Source organism: Chrysemys picta, chromosome 20 (assembly GCF_011386835.1).
Source record: "Chrysemys picta bellii isolate R12L10 chromosome 20, ASM1138683v2, whole genome shotgun sequence".
NCBI lineage: Eukaryota > Metazoa > Chordata > Testudines > Emydidae > Chrysemys > Chrysemys picta.
Window position 1 is genome coordinate 13,829,980 of NC_088810.1, and position 20,400 is coordinate 13,850,379.

The 20,400-nt window shown below is 56.3% G+C and overlaps 1 protein-coding gene across 1 annotated transcript; it reads left to right on the forward strand.

The window, feature by feature from the left end:
• The first annotated feature begins 836 nt into the window (after nt 1-836).
• VSIG8 (V-set and immunoglobulin domain containing 8) lies at nt 837-10,223 on the forward strand. Its single transcript, XM_008175158.4, has 7 exons — nt 837-1,642; nt 4,022-4,188; nt 5,424-5,625; nt 7,334-7,498; nt 7,877-8,011; nt 8,971-9,109; nt 9,452-10,223. Exons 1-7 carry the CDS (start codon nt 1,594-1,596, stop codon nt 9,543-9,545), a joined length of 951 nt encoding a protein of 316 aa, XP_008173380.3. The 5' UTR covers nt 837-1,593; the 3' UTR covers nt 9,546-10,223.
• The last annotated feature ends 10,177 nt before the right edge of the window (nt 10,224-20,400 follow it).

The following is a 20,400-nucleotide window of genomic DNA, read 5'->3' on the forward strand; positions in this document are numbered from 1 at the left end:
CTGTCCCTCTCACAGCCGCACACAAACACTGTGGGTAAGATACACCCTGAGACGTGGTGCCCAGGCCCCTTGTGGGGGGACTCAGAGCACCTGGAGGAGCAATATGAGCATGGGAACATCTAGATTTGGGTTCACCCTGTCACACACTCAGTCACACATCCCATCACATGCTCACAGTCATACACACTGTCACACCCCATCTCACACACACAGTCACACAAACCATCACACACGCTCAAAGTCACACACACTGTCACACCCCATCACTCGCTCAGTCACACACTCCATCTCACACACACTGTAACACACAATCACACAAACCATCACACACGCACGGCCACACACAGTCACATGCTCACTTTCACGCACCCAGTCACACACCTCATCACACCCCATCATATGCTCAGTCACACACCCCATCACATGCTCAAAAGTCATATACACTGTCACACCCCATCTCACACACACTGTAACACACTCCCAGTTACACAAACCGTCACACACAGTCACATCCTCACAGTCACACCCCCAGTCACACTCCATCACATGCTCAGTCACACACCCCGTCACACCCCATCTCTCACACACACTGTAACACACAGTCCCAAAAACCATCAATGCTCACAGTCACACATACCCCATCACACCCTTTCACACCCCATCACATCCTAACAGTCGCACCATCACTGTTACAGGCTCATTGTCACACACTGTTGCTCCCTGTGTCACACGCTCACACCCAGGTGGACTCATGTTAACCCTCCCTCCCTGGCTGTTTCTAATCCTCCTCTGGTTTTGCTCATTCTGCAGATGGTCCCTCTGTGTCTGGCACCAGAGGCAGATGTTGCCGGCACAGGCAACCTGCCCTGCCCCCGCCCCTGCTGCCTGGCCAGACCTGGGATGTTCTCTCACTAGGGATGCCAATTTTGGTTGGATGTATTTCTGGAGGTTTCATCACATGACATAATCTTTAATTAAAGATCAATCTTTAATTCCTGGGGACTCCAGGGCAATCCTGGAGGGTTGGCAACCCTACCTCTCACTTGAGACGCCGTGTGGCAAGCGGGCGCCTGGTCTGGGCTTGTGGCTGGTGCAGGGGGAGGGGCCGGCAGCCTGGCAGCTGCACACACCACACAGGGCGAGTAGGCATCTCCCTGCTACCAGGTCACTGGCACCCGCTGCTGCTTTAGGTGTAAGCTCTGCAGGTGGATTGAGGCCCCATTAAAAGCTTTGAGGCCGGCTGTTGCCAACCTCCCTCCCAAGCCCTGAGCTTAGAGAGCTGCCCGTCAGGCCTCCCTGTGCGAGAGGGATGCAGGGCGACAGGCCCAGCTGGCAGGAAAGCCCACGCCAGGCGAGCCAGGGTTAATTACCAGGTAGGCACAGGAGGGAGCGGGCGGCAGCTCACACTCACGGCTTGGAGCCACTCACTCACCTCCTCACTCACCCCAAAGGCATCCTCCTTGCAGGAGGAACACCCAGCCCCAGCAGATAAAAGCAGCCCCAAGACGCTCTGCTTCCCTGTCTCCGAGCTCCCCATCCAGGATCGTCTCTCTTCTCTGCTGCTCTGGATGCGCTGGGAGAGGCTGCAGGACCATGGCTGGGCGAGGGACTGTCCAGCTCCTCTTCTTGTGTCTAACGCCAGGTAGGCTCCTCCGAGGAACCCCTCAGGCCCTCCCCAGCCAGCGACAGGGAGCGTGGTGAGGAAGGCGAAGCCCCTGGCCCAGTGCAGATTGCAATGGGCAAACCAGCTGGGGTAAATAAGACCCGGCCTGACCAGCAGCTTCACCCAGACCCACCCCAACTCAGCATCTGGGAGAGGGTGGGAATGCCAGTGAACTTGGCTCTAAACCCTCCTCCTTCCCAATGGCTCCCAGTCTAGCAATGTAGGGCTCATCTACATGGGGAAATTGCCCAGCATAGCTGCAGTGGAATAACTCCTGTGCTGTAGCCTGTGAGCTCCTTGGGGCAGGAACTGTCTCTTTATTTTGCATTTGCACAGCCCTGACCACCGTGGGGCCTGGTCCCTGGCTGGGGCTGCTAGGCGCTATGATAATACACCTAATAAATAATGTACAGCTCCTTGCACCATGGGGCCTGGTCCCTGGATGGGGCTGTTAGGTGCTACAGTAATACACCTAATAAGTAATAACAATAATAGCTGTGCTGGAATAACTTCCCTGTGGGGACACTTGATTCCAGAATAACAGGGAGTTCATTATGGAATAGGAGCGATTATACTGGAATACAATCATTCTTGTTCTGGAGCAGTGTTCACACCGGGCAGTTTAGCAGGCAGAGCTAGAGCCAAATAGTTATTCCCCTGTAGCCGTGTTGCTGTGCCGGTCACTTGTCACCTGTGTACTCAAGCCCTTAGTGCATCACAAAAGTGCTCCAGCTCCATAAATCGGGCACTTCCCGTATGGAGCAGCGCTGACAAAATGCAGCAAGAGAGAAACCTCTTATGGTCCGTCTACACTGGAGCTGGAGGTGTAATTTCCAGATCAGGTCGGTGGACACAGAATAGTTTTGATTGAGCTAGTGTACTACAGCAGTGGTTCTCAACCTTTCCAGGCTACTGTCCCCTTTTCAGGAGGTTGATTTGTCTTGTGTACCCCAAGTTTCACCTGACTTAAAAACTACTTGCGTGCAAAATCAAACATAAAAATACAGAAGTGTCACAGCTCACTACTACTGAACAATGGCTGACTTTCTCATTTTTACCATATCATTATAACATAAATCGATTGAAATATAAATATTGTACTTACATTTCCTTGCATAGTACATAGAGCAGTATAAACAAGTCATTGTATGGAATTGTAGTTGGTACTGAATTCGCTACATGTAGCCTCTTGTAAAACTAGGCAAATATCTAGATGAGTTGATGTATCTCTGTGTACCCCCGGGGGTTCATGTACCCCTGGTTAGGAACCATTGTGCTACACAGAGCAGTGTAGATGCCACGGCATGTGTGGTAGATTTGGGATAACTACCCCCAGTTCGGTCCCACCCAGGACTCCGGGTGCTTGCTCAGGTGGCTAGCCCATCCCACCGTCTGTGCTGCCAGAGCTACGCTGCTATTTTTAGTGCGCCGGCTGCTTGATCAAAGCTAGCATATGTGTATCTACCCGAGCTAGAATCCCCTCAGCTGCAGCAGGAGTGACCATCAGCCAACAGCACCCTTCTCCCGCGCATGTTCCCTTCCGGCTCTGTCCTCCCACATAGCGACACTGGTGAGGGCCCTTTGCACCTGGATTACACTGCACCTAGAAAGTGCTCTGCGAAGAGTCACTAATTAATTACACAACAATGAAACACTGGGGAGGTCCCTCAGGCTGGTAGCAGGCTGCTCTCCCAGAGTACTAAGGCTGGGTGTGTTCTTGCTGAAACTGGCAACTTTAAAAGTCAGTTGAGTGAAATTGTTCACGTCATCCGCTGGGGGCTTTGTGCAGGACGCTGCCCTCTGGTGGCTGGAATGTGTTGGACTGGCACACTCGTGTGCCCCTTGCTGCACGGAATTTCAGATCAAGCCCCAGCATCCCCGGTGTGGCTCCCCCTAGGGGCTGTCTCAGTTCACTGGCCTGCAGTAATTACTAACCAGAGATCACCCCAGGGGCACTGGCCTCAGACACAGGGCAAAACCCACCCTGCTTCGCTGTATTCTGACAGGGCCAAGCGGATCCTTGCAGCAAATACCGAGAAATAGAGCCCAGCTCCAGTGAAAAGAGCCCATCTCTGCCCAGGGCACAGCCTAGTCCCTGCGTGGATAATGCCCCCCTATCTTCTAAAAGCTGATGGGACATGCTTCCCCCAGAGCCCCTTGTCTGACAATCTGCTCACTTGCTCCCACACTGGCAGGCCACTGGACTGGCTCCCTGCACAGCTGGCTCTGGGCACTGCGGGAAGGGCTCAGTCTCCGCAGCAGGCGCCCGGGGACTCCTCCCGCTCTTTGCAGATGCTCTGCCCAGCACTAGTCTGTCTGTCCTGTCCTGATGGGCAGCTCTGTCTGTCTGTCCCTCAGCTCTGCTGGAGGCTGTGCGGATCAATGCAAAGGGCCAGCAGGTGCTGTACCTGGCCCAGGGGGACTCTGTGAGGCTGGGCTGCCCCTATATCCTGGAGCCTGAGGACAATGGACCCACCAACCTGGACATCGTATGGACCATGGTGAACCCTGACCAGAGGCTGCCGGTGAGTCTGAGCCCTGTCCCTCATCCCACTTTCTTAGCAAGGCCCATCAAATGCCTGGTTGGAATCTGTGCTGGGAGCAGGACCCCTGGGGTCTGTTTCCAGCTTTGCCCCTGGCTTCCTGGGACACCTTGGCCAAGTTTCTGCCCCTGCCTTTGCCTCAGTTCCCCTCCCCCCCATGGGGGAGGGGGCACATGGGCTGCTACCCCCTGCCCAGCACTGGGTCCTTGCTCAGATTCCATCTCCCGCGGATCCAGTCAGATTGCAGAGACCCCTGGGCACTGCCCCCTCTGCCAACCTGGCTGACGGCACCCTGCCACCCTTCCTCACCCTTACGTGTGTGCATATTCTCAAGCCTCCCCTGGGCGCAGCCCCAGCAGCAGGTTCGGGTCCCCCCCAGGGTCCATTGAATTGTCCTGTCCCAGCTGCCCCTGTGACTTGCCCCAGCAAGAGGCCTCCCTCAAGAGGGGCTGTCACTCTCTGCTCCTGGAGCCATGACTCCTACCCCCGGGCCCTGCACTTCCGCCTTTCACAGAATCCCTTACATCCCCCCCTCCCCATGCCTGGACACTGAGCTCACCTTGCTTGGGCTCCACCAGCCTCTCCACGCCCAGTCGGCCCCAGTCCCTGGGCCAGGGCATTTCCCGCCCCTGCCCCCCCACAACCACTGCCATCAGTGTAGACCGGGGGGGGGTCTCAAACTTCATTGCCCCACAATCCACTTCTGACAACAAAAATTACTACATGACCCCTGGAGGGGAGACCAAAGCCTGAGCCTGCCCGAGCCACACCATCCTGAGGGAGGGGGAAAAGCCGAAGCCCAAGGGTTTCAGCCCCAGGTGGGGAGCCTGGAACTTGAGCCCCACCACCCAGGGCTGAAGCCCTCGGTCTTTGGCCCTGGGCAGTGGGGCTTGGGCTTCAGCCCTCAGTGGTAGAGTTGGGACTGGGACTGGGGCTGAGGCATGGGCCCACACCCCAGCAACTCTAATACCAGCCCTGGTGACCCCGTTAAAATTGGGTTGCAACCACTTTGGGGTCCCGACCTGCAGTTTGAAAACCAGTTTGAAACTGGTGTAGGTTATGCATCTCTAGCAGCTCCCTGTACAGGACAGTCCCTAAGGACCTGGATTCTAAGCCCCGAGTGCTGCTCCTGCCCTTGTTCTGCCCCTTGGCTGGTCTCCAGTCCCCCTTGCTCACCACCCACCATAGCTCACTGCTGCTCGGTTCCTCCCCATCAGTTCCTGATCTACCAGGACCAGAGGATCAGGTACGGCAGTGCCCCAGGCCTGCAGCAGAGGGTGTCATTTGTGGCCCAGGACCCAAGCCTCTATGATGCCTCCATCCATCTGGCAAACCTGCAGATGTCAGACTCGGCCACCTACGAGTGCACGGTGAAGAAAGCCACTGTCGACACCCACCAGGTCACCGTTACTGTGCTCGGTGAGTCCCGCCCCTGCCTGCTGGCCCCTCACCCCCATCAGTGGCAGATTAGCCACTGGGCCAACCGGGCCCGTTTCCAGGGGCCCCAGCCAATTGGGGGCCCCCCAGAGAAATGGTTGCCCGTGCCCCAACCCACTCGCCCACCCAGCACTCCTGCCGGGGGGCAGGGGCTTGCTCTGCAGGCAAAAGGGGCCCCCACTTTCTCTGACCCAAGCCCCTACAAACCTCTAATCTGCCTCTGACTCCGACCCATCCACTGCCTACTGACCAAGCCCACTCACTGGCCCAACCCCTGCCAAGCCAACCCCACGCACTGACCTAACGCGAACCCTTGCCAACACCCCCCAGGTCACCCTTGTCGTGCTAGGTGAGTCCCACCTCCCTGTTGATCCCCCCCCCACCCATTGACCCACATTCTGCCTACTGACCCAACCCAACCCATTAACCCAAACCCACCCACTGACCCAAATTCCACCCACTCACCCAACACCAATCTCTGCTGACACCCAACAGGCCATCGTCACTGTGCTAGGTGAGTCCCACCAACCCTGCTGATCCCCCCATCCATTGACCCAACCCTCACTCATTAACCCACCCCCACCCACTGACCCACCCCCACCCACTGTCGACACCCACCAGGTCACTATCACTGTGCTAGGTGAGTTCCAATCCCCACCCACTGACCCAACCCACTAACCCAAACTCCACCTACTGACCCAACCCCCACAACCTAACCTTGCCCACAGATCTAAACTCCAACCACTGACCTTACCATCACTAGCACCCTCCCACCCCCCGAGACCTGCCTCTGCCCACCGTCCCCGCCCGCCATTCCCTGTGGACAGACACTGCCTGCTGATCCGACCCTGCATGCCAGTCCCCATGTGCTGACCCTGCCTGCCAGTCCCCATACACCGACCCGAGGCCACTGATCCTGCCCATCAGTCCCAATGCTCCGACCCCAGGCCACCGACCCTGCCACCAGTCACCATCCCACTGACCCTGCCCGCCCGTCCCCATGCACTGAGCCCAGCCCACCAACCCTGCCTGCCAGTCCCCATATGCCGACCCCAGGCCACCGACCCTGCCCATCAGTCCCCATGTGCCGACCCTAGGCCACCAACCCTGCCACCCAGTCACCATCCCACTGACCCTGCCCGCCCGTCCCCATACGCTGACCCTGCCCGCCTGTCCCCATACGCCGACCCCAGGCCACCGACCCTGCCCATCAGTCCCCATGCGCCGACCCCAGGCCACCAACCCTGCCACCCAATCACCATCCCACTGACCCCACCCGCCAGTCCCCATGTGCTGACTCCAGCCCACTGACCCTGCCCACCAGTCCCCATGCTCTGATCCCAGCCCACTAGGGTGACCAGACAGCAAATGTGAACAATCGGGACAGGGGGTGGGGGTAATAGGAGCCTATTTAAGAAAAAGACCCATAAATCAGGAGTGTCCCTATAAAATCGGGACATCTGGTCACCCTACAGCCCACCAACCCCTGCCCACCAATCCGTCTCTGCCTGCCCATTAGCAATCCCCATCCTCTGACTCCCCCTTTCAGGGGGCATTGCCACCTCATGCCTGCTGTACCCAGGCTCTGCCTGCCTGTCTGTCTATCTCTGAGCATGGCCGTGTCTGCCTGTCCATTCCTGCTGCTCCTTACTAGCTCCCATTAACTGTCGCAATTTGTGTCTCTCCCTAGAGAAGCCGGCCCCCCCTCGGTGCTGGATGGACGGGGAGCCGGTCAGGGGCGGCGACCTCATGCTTAGGTGCTGCTCTGACGGGGGCTCCCTTCCCCTCTCCTACCAGTGGTCCAAGATGGGAGGGGACTATGCCATGGGCTGGCTGCCCCCCAGAACAGTGCAGGGTAAGCAGTGGGCGGGGGGTCCCTGTGAGGTGGGCTGCTCACTATGCTGAGCTCATCGTGGGGTGTTTGCCCCAGGATGGTGCAGGGGAGACGTGCGGGCCCCTGGAGGATGGGATGCTCTTGTGCTGAGCTGGGAGACTCCCCTTGGCAATGTCTATGACATGAGTTTCCTCAAGTCTTGGCACCTGGGGGACCCTTTTCATGGATGGAGCAGCCAGGGTGTTTTTGGGGGTGGGCCCAGGCATGGCCCTGATATGTTGCCAGGGGGCTCTGGCTGCCCTGCGCTGTCCCAGGGCCCCCTAGGGGTGGAGGAGCTGGTGACGCCTGTTGGGGGGTACTTTGTGGGGGCTCACTCAGAGCTGGGTCTCTCCTGTGCAGGGCAAGCCTCTGGGGACCTGATGATCCAGAGCCTGTCGCAGGAGCACTCCGGGACCTACGCCTGCCGCGTGACCAACAGGGTGGGCTACAGCCAGTGCATGGTGCGCGTCTCCATCCCTCGCGCCGGCTACACAGGTAGGATGGGGGGCACAAGGCCAGGACAGGGGGCAAGCGCCAGAGCGCCCAGCGGGGCAGGACCTAAGTGTCTGGCAGTAGCTCCTTGTAGCTGAGCCCTGAGCCCAGGCTGGGCTGGAAGCGGGACCAGCCTGGTGTTGCGAGCGCCCCGAGGGGATGTCAGTGTGAGGGGCAGCCCGAGGGGCCGGAGCCTGAACAGAGCTCAGCTCCCAGCAGCCCACAGGGAGCACTGGAGACCCCCCTTCCCCATAGGAAACAATGGAGAGCCCCCACAGGGAACAATGGAGAACCCGCTTCCCCATAGGGAACAATGGAGAGCCCCCCATAGAGAACAATAGAGAACCCTCCCATAGGGAACAATGGAGACTCGGCCCCTCCTGGGCTCTGTGGCTGGCGCCCCATAGCTAGGGCTCTGCTGGGCTGTGATACTTTAGTGTAATCCCGGTTCTATGGGGGCGCTGTGGGGGGAGGGCTGGTGGGCTGTGATGTGCGGGAGGGCAGACTGGATGATCTGATGGGTCCTTCTGGCCTTAACCTCTATGAGTCTAATCCCTCTTGCCTCCCGCATTGGGAACAATGACCCATAGACAACAATGGAGCTCCCCCATCCCCTCCCCCATTGCCGGGGCTGAGTCCTTTGACCAGTTGCCAGGGAGGGTCAGGTTCTTGGGGCTGAGCTGCAGCTCCAGGCTACAGCACTGACCCCGCGCAGCAGGCACCTTCTCACAGGAGCTATTGCCCATGCAGGGCCCCATGGATTACATGGGCCAGGCCAGGGCCTCATGGGCAGCCCAGCAGGGGATGCCCATGGGGCATGCAGAGTGAATATGGCCCAGTGCCTGTCGGGCAGGGGTGTCAATGGGGCTCAGCGGCCAGAAGTCCCTGCGATGCTTTCTGGGCATGTGTCCCAGCCCGGTGCGGGGAGGGGAGAAGGTGACAGGTTTGCTCCCCTTCCGCAGGTTCAAGGAACGTGGGGCTCATTGTGGGCTCTGTCCTGGGGGCCATTTTCCTCCTGATCCTGCTGCTCTCGATCCTCTGGGCCCTCCTGTGGTACTGCAGACGGAGGCAGTGCCAGCCTGTGGTGCCCATCGAGATCAGGTGACGCCTCTAGGCTGGGGGAAGAGGGCGCCGCGGAAGGGAGGTGGGGAACAAGGGGGAGGGGGCAGGGAAAGAAAGGGGGTTAAGGAAAAAGAGGGGAAATGGGCAGAGCTTGGAAGAGGCTGGAACGATAGAGTGAGACCAGGGAGGAGGGAGCCCGAGGCTCAGGGTGACGCTGTGACCCGAAGCGGCTGCGTTGGCACCCAGAGCGACCATGCATACACCCTGAGGACGAGCAGACTGTGGGCAGGCCGGGCCCTGGCACAAAGTGAGCTGGCGGAGGGGGCTGGGTGCTAAAGGGACAGGGAGGAGTGACCTCACGCTGCCTATCCCTGCCCACAGAGACAGTGCCCCTGCTGGCCCATGCAGAAGTGGTCACCTGCACCCCTACCACGGCAGCGCGCAGCACGTCAGCTACACGCCGTGCCACAAGTAGCGCTCCCAGGGGCGGGGAGGAGAGCACCCCCTGCAAGCAGCGGGACTCCCAGCTACGCTCCAGCTCCAAGCAACCCAGGAAGCAAGAACCTCCCCGCTGTGTGCCCAGCCCCACGGCTCCATCCACCCTCTGTGCAGATCCAGGGAGCTCCAACGCTGCTCCTGCCCACGGGAAGCCCATGAACAATCCCAGCCGCTTCGGGGGCATCCCCAAGATGGCGCCGACGCAGGGCAGGGCTCTTGGGCTGAGCTCCCAGGGCAGTAGCAACATTCAGGGACCCAGCGCTGACCTTTGTGCCTCTTTCACAGGATTGCTGAGCCCTTTCCCCATTTCTGCCTGTGGGGAGTGGGAGAACCCCTCACCCGTGGCATAGCCACCCCCACGGCTAGGGAGACTCCTTAATGCACACAAACAAGGCCTAGAGCTGGTAATACTCCCCCCCACACACACACACAGTGGGGTGAGCTGTATCACGACATGTCAGGATGTGTGTCGTGACATGATGCACCCGGCACCAGCCACACACAAGTATGGAATGTGGTGGGGGAAGGGCAGACAGCACCCAGCAGCCTGGGAAGTGCCCCTCTACAGCTCAACACCTTGTTTCTCTAGGGAGCCCTGGGGTTTGCACAGCCTGTCCGGGTTCCGGCTGGAATGAGGGACACACCTTACTCATAGGCCGGGTGATGGGGGCAGGTGGGGAGGGGGCTCTCTGGACCAGGGATGATGGGGAGGGGGCTCCCTGGGGCTTGGGCGATGGGGTGAGATGGGGAGGGGGCTCTCTGGGCCAGGGATGATGTGGAGGGGGCTCCCTAGGGCTGGGGGTGATGGGGTCAGATGGGGAGGGGGCTCTCTGGGCCAGGGATGATGGGGAGGGGGCTCCCTAGGGTTGGGGGTGATGGGGTCAGATGGGGAGCAGGCTCTCTGGATCAAGGGATGATGGGGTGAGATGCGGAGGGGGCTTCCTGGGGCCAGGGGTGATGGGGTCAGATGGGGAGGGGGCTCTCTGGGCCAGGGATGATGAGGGGGGACTCCTTGGGGCTGGGGATGATGGGGTCAGGTGGGGAGGGAGCTCCCTGGGGCTGGGGTGACAGGGTCAGATGGGGAGGGGGCTCCCTGGGGCTGGGCGTGATGGGGTCAGATAGGGAGGGGGCTCTCTGGGCCAGGGATGAAGGGGTCAGATGGGGAGGGGGTTCTCTGGGCCAGGGATGATGAGGGGGGACTCCTTGGGGCTGGGGATGATGGGGTCAGGTGGGGAGGGGGTTCTCTAGGCCAAGAGTGATGGGGTCAAATGGGTAGGGAGCTCCCTGGGACTGGGATGATGGGATCAGGTGGGGGAAGGGGCTCCTAGGGGTGATGGGGACAGATGTTGAGGGGGCTCCTTGGAGCCAGGGGTGATGGGGTCAGGTGGGGAGGGAGCTCCCTGGGACTGGGATGATGGGGTCAGATGGGGGAAGGGGTTCCTAGGAGTGATGGGGACAGATGTTGAGGGGGGTCCCTGAGGTCAGGGTTGATGGGGTCTGATGGGGAGGGGTTTGGGGTGGGGGTTTGGGGTGAGGTGGGGTAGAAGCTTCTACACCAACTTTGGTTATTGCATGGTTCAGTCATCATGCTCTAGTGTGGCAGGCAGGGAACCCAGACTCCTGGGTTCTGTTTCCACCTCTACTACTGATGTGTCCCTGTGTGACCTTGGGCAACTCCCTTTCCCAAGCTGTGCCTCAGTTTCTGCCTCTGTAGACTGTGGCTGGTGATGCGCCCTTCGTCTGTGGAGGCTGGTGTAAGAGCCGAGTGGCACTGTTCCCAGGAGAGAGGTATCAGTCTGTAGATCATGTGTGTCGCACAGGGAGTACCGGGCTGGCCACAGCGAGTGGCATGTACAGAGCAGTTCCATTAAAGGAGTCAAACGGACTGAATCATTTATGGGAAGTGTCCTCTAACACCATCAGAAGGAGAGTCACGCCCCCCTACAGCGAGCGTCCCAGGGCAATTGATGGGGCTGAGACCTCCTCCCCGCCTGGCTACAGGCTGGGGAGGGTGTGAGGGCAGTACCCCATTAGAGCCACGCATGGGTACGCACACACACACGCAGCCCTCTCACTGCATGCTTGCACACACATACAACACACACACATACACACCTTTTCTGTGGCAGACTCTGGGCCTGCGTGGGCACACGGGATCCCTTCAGACCCTGTCACCCCTTTGTCCCCATTCTCTTTCTCTTGGTCCCATCAGGACAATGCTGTCATGGCTCCGCAGCCATGGCCCCACACAGGCCCCAGGAGAGGGGAGCTTCCAGTCCCAGCTCCTGCTCCAAACTACTCTCCCTGCTGCCCGGGAGCCATCACTGCCTGCCCAGCCTCCTTGTCCAGCTGGGCCGGGGGCCATGGAGCTCGGATTGACCCTTTGAATGACTGTAATTAACCATTGGAACAATTCACCAGGGGTCGTGATGGAGTCTCCATCACTGACAGATTTTAGACCAAGCTGAGATGTTTCCCTAACAGCTCTGCTCTAGGAATCATCTGGGGGCAGGTCTCTGGCCTGGGTTATCCAGGAGGTCAGACTAGATGATCACCCTGGTCCCTTCTGGCCTTGGAATCCATGAATCTTTTATATACTCTTATCCGGTTACTAAGCGCAACAGCCCCAGCCTTGTCCAATCAGGTGACGGAACAGAGAGGAAGGGGAGATGAAGGCAGCTGAGTACTGGGAGGGCAGTGGGAAGGGAGGATGAGGTGCAGCAGCCCCTAATGCTTGCCCATCCCCCACCCTGCAAAACATCAGTGCCCCCCAGAACAATCCCCCCACAGCGCCAGTCTGCTCAGCCCAGCTCCCATCATCTTTCCCTGCCCTTGGCACATAGGGCTGGGCAAGTGGAGAGCGTTCTGAACTGGGGCGCAGGAGCCTGAGCTTCTCTTCTCAGCTCTGCCACTGGCTTTGTGTTATAACCTTGAGCCAATCCCCTAGCCCCTCCTGTGCCTCAGCTGTCATCTGTACAACAGGGATGGCCCTTCCCTGCCCACAGGGCCTGAGACTAAGGGTTTGTCTACACTTACAGCACTGTAGCAGTGAAGAGAAGCAGAGAAGACACTACCTACGCCGATGGGAGAAGCTCCCCTGTTGGCGTTGGTACTCCACCTCCCCAAGAAGCGGTCGCTATTGATGGGAGAAGCCCCTCCGCCGACACAGTGCTGTCTACACCAGGGGTTACACCTCTGAGCGATGTAGTGATACCAAAATTAGTTGGTAGCGCAGACCAAGCCTAAAACCCATCGATGACTGTGGCTCGGACGCCCTGGTGGCGAGGGGCAGAGTTGTCTCCATTCAGCATGAAGCATGGGCAGCAAGAGCGGGGGAAGTGCCCTGAAAGTAGGGGGCACCACAGGTGCCCGAACCATGGCCCCGCCCCCCGCTGCCCCACACAGCACCACCACGACCCCACCTCCACACCGCCCCTTCTCCCCAAGGCCCCGATTCCCTCCGAGGCCCCACGCTCGCACCGCCTCTTCCCCTGAGGCCCCGATTCCCCCTGAGGCCCTGCCCTCACATCGCCTCTTCCCCTGAGGCCCCATCCCCGCACCGCCCATTTTCCCCAAGCCCCTGATTCCCTCCGAGGCACCATCCCTGCACCGCTTCTTTCCCCTGCGGCCTCATCCCCACATCGCCTCTCCTTAGGGTAACCAGATGTCCCAATTTTATAGGGATAGTCCAGATTTTGGGGGCTTTTTCTTATACAGGTACCTATTACCGCCGTTCCCATTCCAATTTTTTACACTTGCTATCTGGTCACCCTACCTCTTCCCCCAAGGCCCCATCCCTGCACCGCCCCTTCCCCCCGAGGCTCCGATTCCCCCCGAGGCCCCATCCCCGCACCGCCCCTTCTCCCTGAGGCCCCGATTCCCCCCGAGGCCCCGATTCCTCCCACACCGCCTGTTCCCCCCAAGGCCCCGCCCTTCATTCACTCCTCTTCGCCCCCTCCCCCCATCACTCACCCTTTCAGCTGGTAAAAAGTGGAGGGGCCATGGCCTTCTGGCTCCCCTCCCCCGCCCCCGTTCCGTTGCCCCTGATGGGCAGGGTGATCTTCAGGAGCCCAGAGCAAGTGGGGGCAGCTCAGAGCCATTAGAGATGCAGGCAGGGGCCCAGGAGGAATGGTGTCTGTGCTGCCACAGCAGGAGTTAGGAGGCGTGGAAAGAGCCTCAGGGGAGAAGGCCAGTCAAGCCCACCCCAGCTGCAAATACAGCCAAAGAAACAGGAGTGTAACCTGCTTCTGACTCAGTGCCTCTGGGAAACAGGCACCCTGGCTGAATGATCCAGCCAGGGCGCCGGAATAGGGAGCGCCAGGGGGCCATGGCCCCATCACTTTTCCCCGCCTGTAAGGGCAAGCGACAGGGGGTGTGGGCAGAGAAGAGTGAGCAGGGGCGGGGCTTGAGGGGGAATGGCCGGTCTGAGGGCGGGGACTCAGGGGGAATGGGCCGTGTGAGGGAGGGGCCTCAGGGGGAATGGCAGGTGCGAGAGCAGGGACTCAGGGGGAATGGGCGGTGTGAGGGCAAGGCCATGGTTTGGGTGCCAGTGGCCCCCCCACTTTTAGGGAGTTTCCACCACTCCTGGCTCCAGCCCATGTACCTCATGCCCCTTTTACCTCTCCTTAGTGAATCTGCTCCTTAGATCGCCACTCCCCCCATATCCTTGACTAACAGACAGTCACCTCCAGAAGATCGCCATAAAGACAGGTGTGGGCCAGGGAGAGAATACAGCAGGGAGCCTCGGGCACCAGCTGTACTCCATTCACCCCATCAGTCATGGCGTTGCTCAGGCACAGTCAGGGAATTGTCTGACAGGTTTTGTAGCAACTCATTGTAGTTGCTCGAAATTAAATACCAAGCACATAAATGACAGAGCACTAAAGTCACAGCGTTGATGTGATTTACTTCCACTTCTGTAAGGCGTTGGACTTGGTCCTGTGCAACATTTTGATTAAATAACTAGACTGATATAAGATTAATATGGCACATATTAGATGGATTTAAAACTGCTAACTGACAGATCGCAAAATGTAATTGCAAACGGGGACTCACATCATGGAGTAAGTGTGTTTCAAATGGGATCCCAGGTGGATGGGTTCTTGGCACTACACTATTTAACATTTTTATTAATGACCTGGGAGAAAACAGACTCCTCACTGATAAAGGTTGTAGATCAGGGGTTCTCAACCTTTTTCTTTCTAAGGCCCCCCAACATGCTATAAAAACTCCACGGCCCACCTGTGCCACAATTGTTTTTCTGTATATGAAAGCCAGGACTGGCGTTAGGGGTAGCAAGCAGGGCAATTGCCTGCGGCCTCATGCCACAGAGGGTCCCCGCAAAGCTAAGTTGTTCAGGTTTCAGCTTCAGCCCCAGGAGGCGGGGCTCAGTGCCCCGGGCTTCAACCCCGCATGGTGCAGCTTCAGCTTTCAGCCCTGGGCCCCAGCAAGTCTAATCCTGGCCCTGAAACCTGCTTATGGCCCCCCAAGGGCCCTTGGACCCCCGTTTGAGAACCATTGTTGTAGATGACACAAAGATTGGTAGAGGGGTAAACCATGAAGAGGGCACGTACAGAGCGACCTGGATCACTTGTTATTCTGGTTGCAAGCAGACAACATTTGTTTAATGTGACCAAAGTTAAAGTTACACATCTGAGAACAAAGACTGCAGGCTGTTCTTACAAGATGGGGGATTCTATCCTGGGAAGTAGCGACTCTGAAAAAGACTCGTGGTGGATTATCAGCTGAACACAAGGTCCCAGTGCAATGCTGTGGCCAAAAGGGCTGATGCGGTCCTGGGATGTATGAACAAGGGGATCTCGAGTAGGTGCAGAGAGGTTATTTTAGCTCTGTATTTGGCACTGGTGTGGCTGCTGCTAGAATACAGTGTCCAGTTTTGGTGTCCATGATTCGAGAAGAACATTGATACATTGGAGAGGGTTCAGAGAAGAGCCAGGGGAATGACTAAAGGATTAGTAAACATGTCGAATAGTGCTTTAGAGTCAAGAAGCTCAAGCTACTTAGTTTAATGGATGGCTTGATCACGGTCTGCAAGTGCCTATAAGGGGAACAGGGCTCTTAAATCTAGCAAATTATAATAAGATCCAATGGCTGGAATTTGAAGCTAGACATATTCAGTCTCAAAATAAGGTGCAATTTTTTAACAGTGATGCCAAGTAAGCTTTGGAACAATGTACCAAGGGTTGTGGATTCTCCATCACTGACAATTTTAAAACAAAGACTGGACGTTTTTCTAAACCAGTGGCTCTCAACCTGCGGGTTGTATGTGGCCCAATTAGCACACAGCTGCGGCCCAGCTGCCACCTGGCCCCACGCAGCAGTGTCCGGGGTCGGTGTCCCAGCCCCATTCTCCATGCCCAGCTCTCCACTCCTGGCTCCACTCTCTGGGTGGGGGGCACTGAGCATAGGGGTTTGTGTGTGTGTGTGGGGGGGTATTAGCTGGGGGGCACTGTGGTTCTAACACTTTGTGGGCTGCATATGTGGCCCACAATGATAAATAGGTTGAGAACCACTGTTCTAAACCATATACTCTAGTTTAAACAGGACTTAATTTAGGGAAGTCCTATGGCTGGTGTTATACAGGACTAGATGATCACAATAATCTATGAATCTATTGTGTAGTGATTGAATAACTATTATAGAAGTTACTTAGGAAATCAATTAGCTAAGAAAGACCAGACAAACTAAACAAGCATAGAATCATAGAATATCAGAGTTGGAAGGGACCTCAAGAGGTCATCTAGTCCAACCCCCTGCTCAAAGCAGGACCAATTCCCAGCTAAATCATCCCAGCCAGGGCTTTGTCAAGCCGGGCCTTAAAAACCTCCAAGGAAGGAGACTCCACCACCTCCCTAGGTAACGCATTCCAGTGTTTCACCACTCTCCTAGTGAAATAGTTTTTCCTGATATCCAACCTGGACCTCCCGCACTGCAACTTGAGACCATTGCTCCTTGCTCCGTCATCTGCCACCACTGAGAACAGCCGAGCTCCATCCTCTTTGGAACCCCCCTTCAGGTAGTTGAAGGCTGCTATCAAATCCCCCCTCATTCTTCTCTTCTGGAGACTAAACAATCCCAGTTCCCTCAGCCTCTCCTCATAAGTCATGTGCTCCAGACCCCTAATCATTTTTGTTGCCCTCCGCTGGACTCTTTCCAATTTTTCCACATCCTTCTTGTAGTGTGGGGACCAAAACTGGACACAGTATTCCAGATGAGGCCTCACCAATGTCGAATAAAGGGGAACGATCACGTTCCTCGATCTGCTGGCAGTGCCCCTACTTATACAGCCCAAAATGCCGTTAGCCTTCTTGGCAACAAGAGCACACTGTTGACTCATATCCAGCTTCTCGTCCACTGTGACCCCTAGGTCCTTTTCTGCAGAACTGCTACCTAGCCATTCGGTCCCTAGTCTGTAGCAGTGCATGGGATTCTTCCGTCCTAAGTGCAGGACTCTGCCCTTGTCCTTGTTGAACCTCATCAGGTTTTTTTCGGCCCAATCCTCTAATTTGTCTAGGTCCCTCTGTATCCGATCCCTACCCTCTAGTGTATCTACCACGCCTCCTAGTTTAGTGTCATCTGCAAACTTGCTGAGAGTGCAGTCCACACCATCCTCCAGATCATTAATAAAGATATTAAACAAAACTGGCCCCAGGACCGACCCTTGGGGCATTCTGCTTGAATCCGGCTGCCAACTAGACATGGAGCCATTGATCACTACCCGTTGAGCCCGACGATCTAGCCAGCTTTCTATCCACCTTACAGTCCATTCGTCCAGCCCATACTTCTTTAACTTGGCGGCAAGAATACTGTGGGAGACCGTATCAAAAGCCTTGCTAAAGTCAAGGAATAACACATCCACTGCTTTCCCCTCATCCACAGAGCCAGTTATCTCATCATAGAAGGCAATTAGGTTAGTCAGGCACGACTTCCCCTTCGTGAATCCATGCTGACTGTTCCTGATCACTTTCCTCTCCTCTAAATGTTTCATAATTGATTCCTTGAGGACCTGCTCCATGATTTTTCCAGGGACTGAGGTGAGGCTGACTGGCCTGTAGTTCCCCGGATCCTCCTTCTTCCCTTTTTTAAAGATGGGCACTACATTAGCCTTTTTCCAGTCATCTGGGACCTCCCCCGATCGCCATGAATTTTCAAAAATAATGGCTAATGGCTCTGCAATCTCACCCGCCAACTCCTTTAGCACCCTCGGATGCAGCGCATCTGGCCCCATGGACTTGTGCACGTCCAGTTTTTCTAAATAGTCGCGAACCACTTCTTTCTCCACAGAGGGCTGGTCACCTTCTCCCCATGCTGTACTGCCCAGTGCAGCAATCTGGGAGCTGACCTTGTGCGTGAAGACAGAGGCAAAAAAATCATTGAGTACATTAGCTTTTTCCACATCCTCGGTCACTAGGTTGCCTCCCTCATTCAGTAAGGGGCCCACACTTTCCTTGATTTTCTTCTTGTTGCTAACATACCTGTAGAAACCCTTCTTGTTACTCTTAACATCTCTTGCTAACTGCAACTCCAAGTGTGATTTGGCCTTCCTGATTTCACTCCTGCATGCCTGAGCAATATTTTTATACTCCTCCCTGGTCATTTGTCCAATCTTCCACTTCTTGTAAGCTTCTTTTTTGCGTTTAAGATCAGCAAGGATTCCACTGTTTAGCCAAGCTGGTCGCCTGCCATATTTACTATTCTTTCTACACATCGGGATGGTTTGTTCCTGCAACCTCAATAAGGATTCTTTAAAATACAGCCAGCTCTCCTGGACCCCTTTGCCCTTCATGTTATTCTCCCAGGGGATCCTGCCCATCTGTTCCCTGAGGGAGTCAAAGTCTGCTTTTCTGAAGTCCAGGGTCCGTATTCTGCTGCTCTCCTTTCTTCCTTGTGTCAGGATCCTGAACTCGACCATCTCATGGTCACTGCCTCCCAGGTTCCCATCCACTTTTGCTTCCCCTACTAATTCTTCCCTGTTTGTGAGTAGCAGGTCAAGAAAAGCTGTGCCCCTAGTTGGTTCCTCCAGCACTTGCACCAGGAAATTGTCCCCTACACTTTCCAAAAACTTCCTGGATTGTCTGTGCACCGCTGTATTGCTCTCCCAGCAGATATCAGGGTGATTAAAGTCTCCCATGAGAACCAGGGCCTGCGATCTAGCAACTTCTGCTACTTGCCAGAAGAAAGCCTCGTCCACATCATCCCCCTGGTCTGGTGGTCTATAGCAGACTCCAACCACGACATCACCCTTGTTGCTCACACTTCTCAACTTTATCCAGAGACTCTCAGGTTTTTCTGCAGTTTCATACTGGAGCTCTGAGCAGTCATACTCCTCTCTTACATACAACGCAACTCCCCCACCTTTTCTGCCCTTCCTGAACAGTTTATATCCATCCATGACAGTACTCCAGTCATGTGAGTTATCCCACCAAGTCTCTGTTATTCCAATCACATCATAGTTCCCTGACTGTGCCAGGACTTCCAGTTCTCCCTGCTTGTTTCCCAGGCTTCTTGCATTTGTGTATAGGCACTTAAGATAACTCATCGATCGTCCCTCTTTCTCAGCATGAGACAGGAGTCCTCCCCCCTTGCGCTCTCCTGCTTGTGCTTCCTCCCAGGATCCCATTTCCCCACTTACCTCAGGGCTTTGGTCTCCTTCCCCCGGTGAACCTAGTTTAAAGCCCTCCTCACTAGGTTAGCCAGCCTGCTGGCGAAGATGCTCTTCCCTCTCTTCGTTAGGTGGAGCCCGTCTCTGCCTAGCACTCCTCCTTCTTGGAACACCATCCCATGGTCGAAGAATCCAAAGCCTTCTCTCCGACACCACCTGCGTAGCCATTCGTTGACTGCCACGATTCGACGGTCCCTACCCTGGCCTTTTCCTTGCACAGGGAGGATGGACGAGAACACCACTTGCGCCTCAAACTCCTTTATACTTCTTCCCAGAGCCACATAGTCTGCAGTGATCCGCTCAAGGTCATTCTTGGCAGTATCATTGGTGCCCACGTGGAGAAGCAGGAAGGGGTAGTGATCCGAGGGCTTGATGAGTCTCGGCAGTCTCTCCGTCACATCGTGTATCCTAGCTCCTGGCAAGCAGCAGACCTCTCGGTTTTCCCGGTCGGGGCGGCAGATAGATGACTCAGTCCCCCTGAGGAGGGAGTCCCCAACCACCACCACCCTCCTCCTCCTCTTGGGAGTGGTGGTCGTGGAACCCCCATCCCTAGGACAGTGCATCTTTTGCCTTCCAATCGGTGGAGTCTCCTTCTGCTCCCTTCCCTCAGATGGGTCATCTAGTCCACTCTCCGCATTAGTACCTGTAGAGAGAACATGGAAATGATTGCTCACCTGTATCTCCATTGCTGGTGCATGGACGCTCCTCTTTCTCCTTCTGGAGGTCACATGCTGCCAAACCTCTTCACAATCCTTCTGTCCCTCCTGCGCCTGCTCTGAATCTTCAGAACATTGTGGCCGTAGAAGCATCTCCTGATGTCTGTCCAGGAAATCTTCATTTTCCCTTATGCAACGCAGAGTCGATACTCGTTTCTCCAGGCCTCGAACCTTCTCTTCCAATATGGAGACCAGCTTGCACTTTGTACAGACAAAGTCGCTTCTGTCCTGTGGAAGAAAGACAAACATGGCACAGCCTGTGCAGGTGACAACAGCTGATCGCTCACCTTCCATATCACCGTCCTCTTAAGTACTTCCTCAACTGTTGCAGGAACTACTCAGAGAAACCTGCAGATGACAGCCTCAGTGCGCTCTCCCCAAGCGAACTCCCAGGCAAACTCCCGCTGTTAGCCTCTGCTGTTCGCCATTCAGCT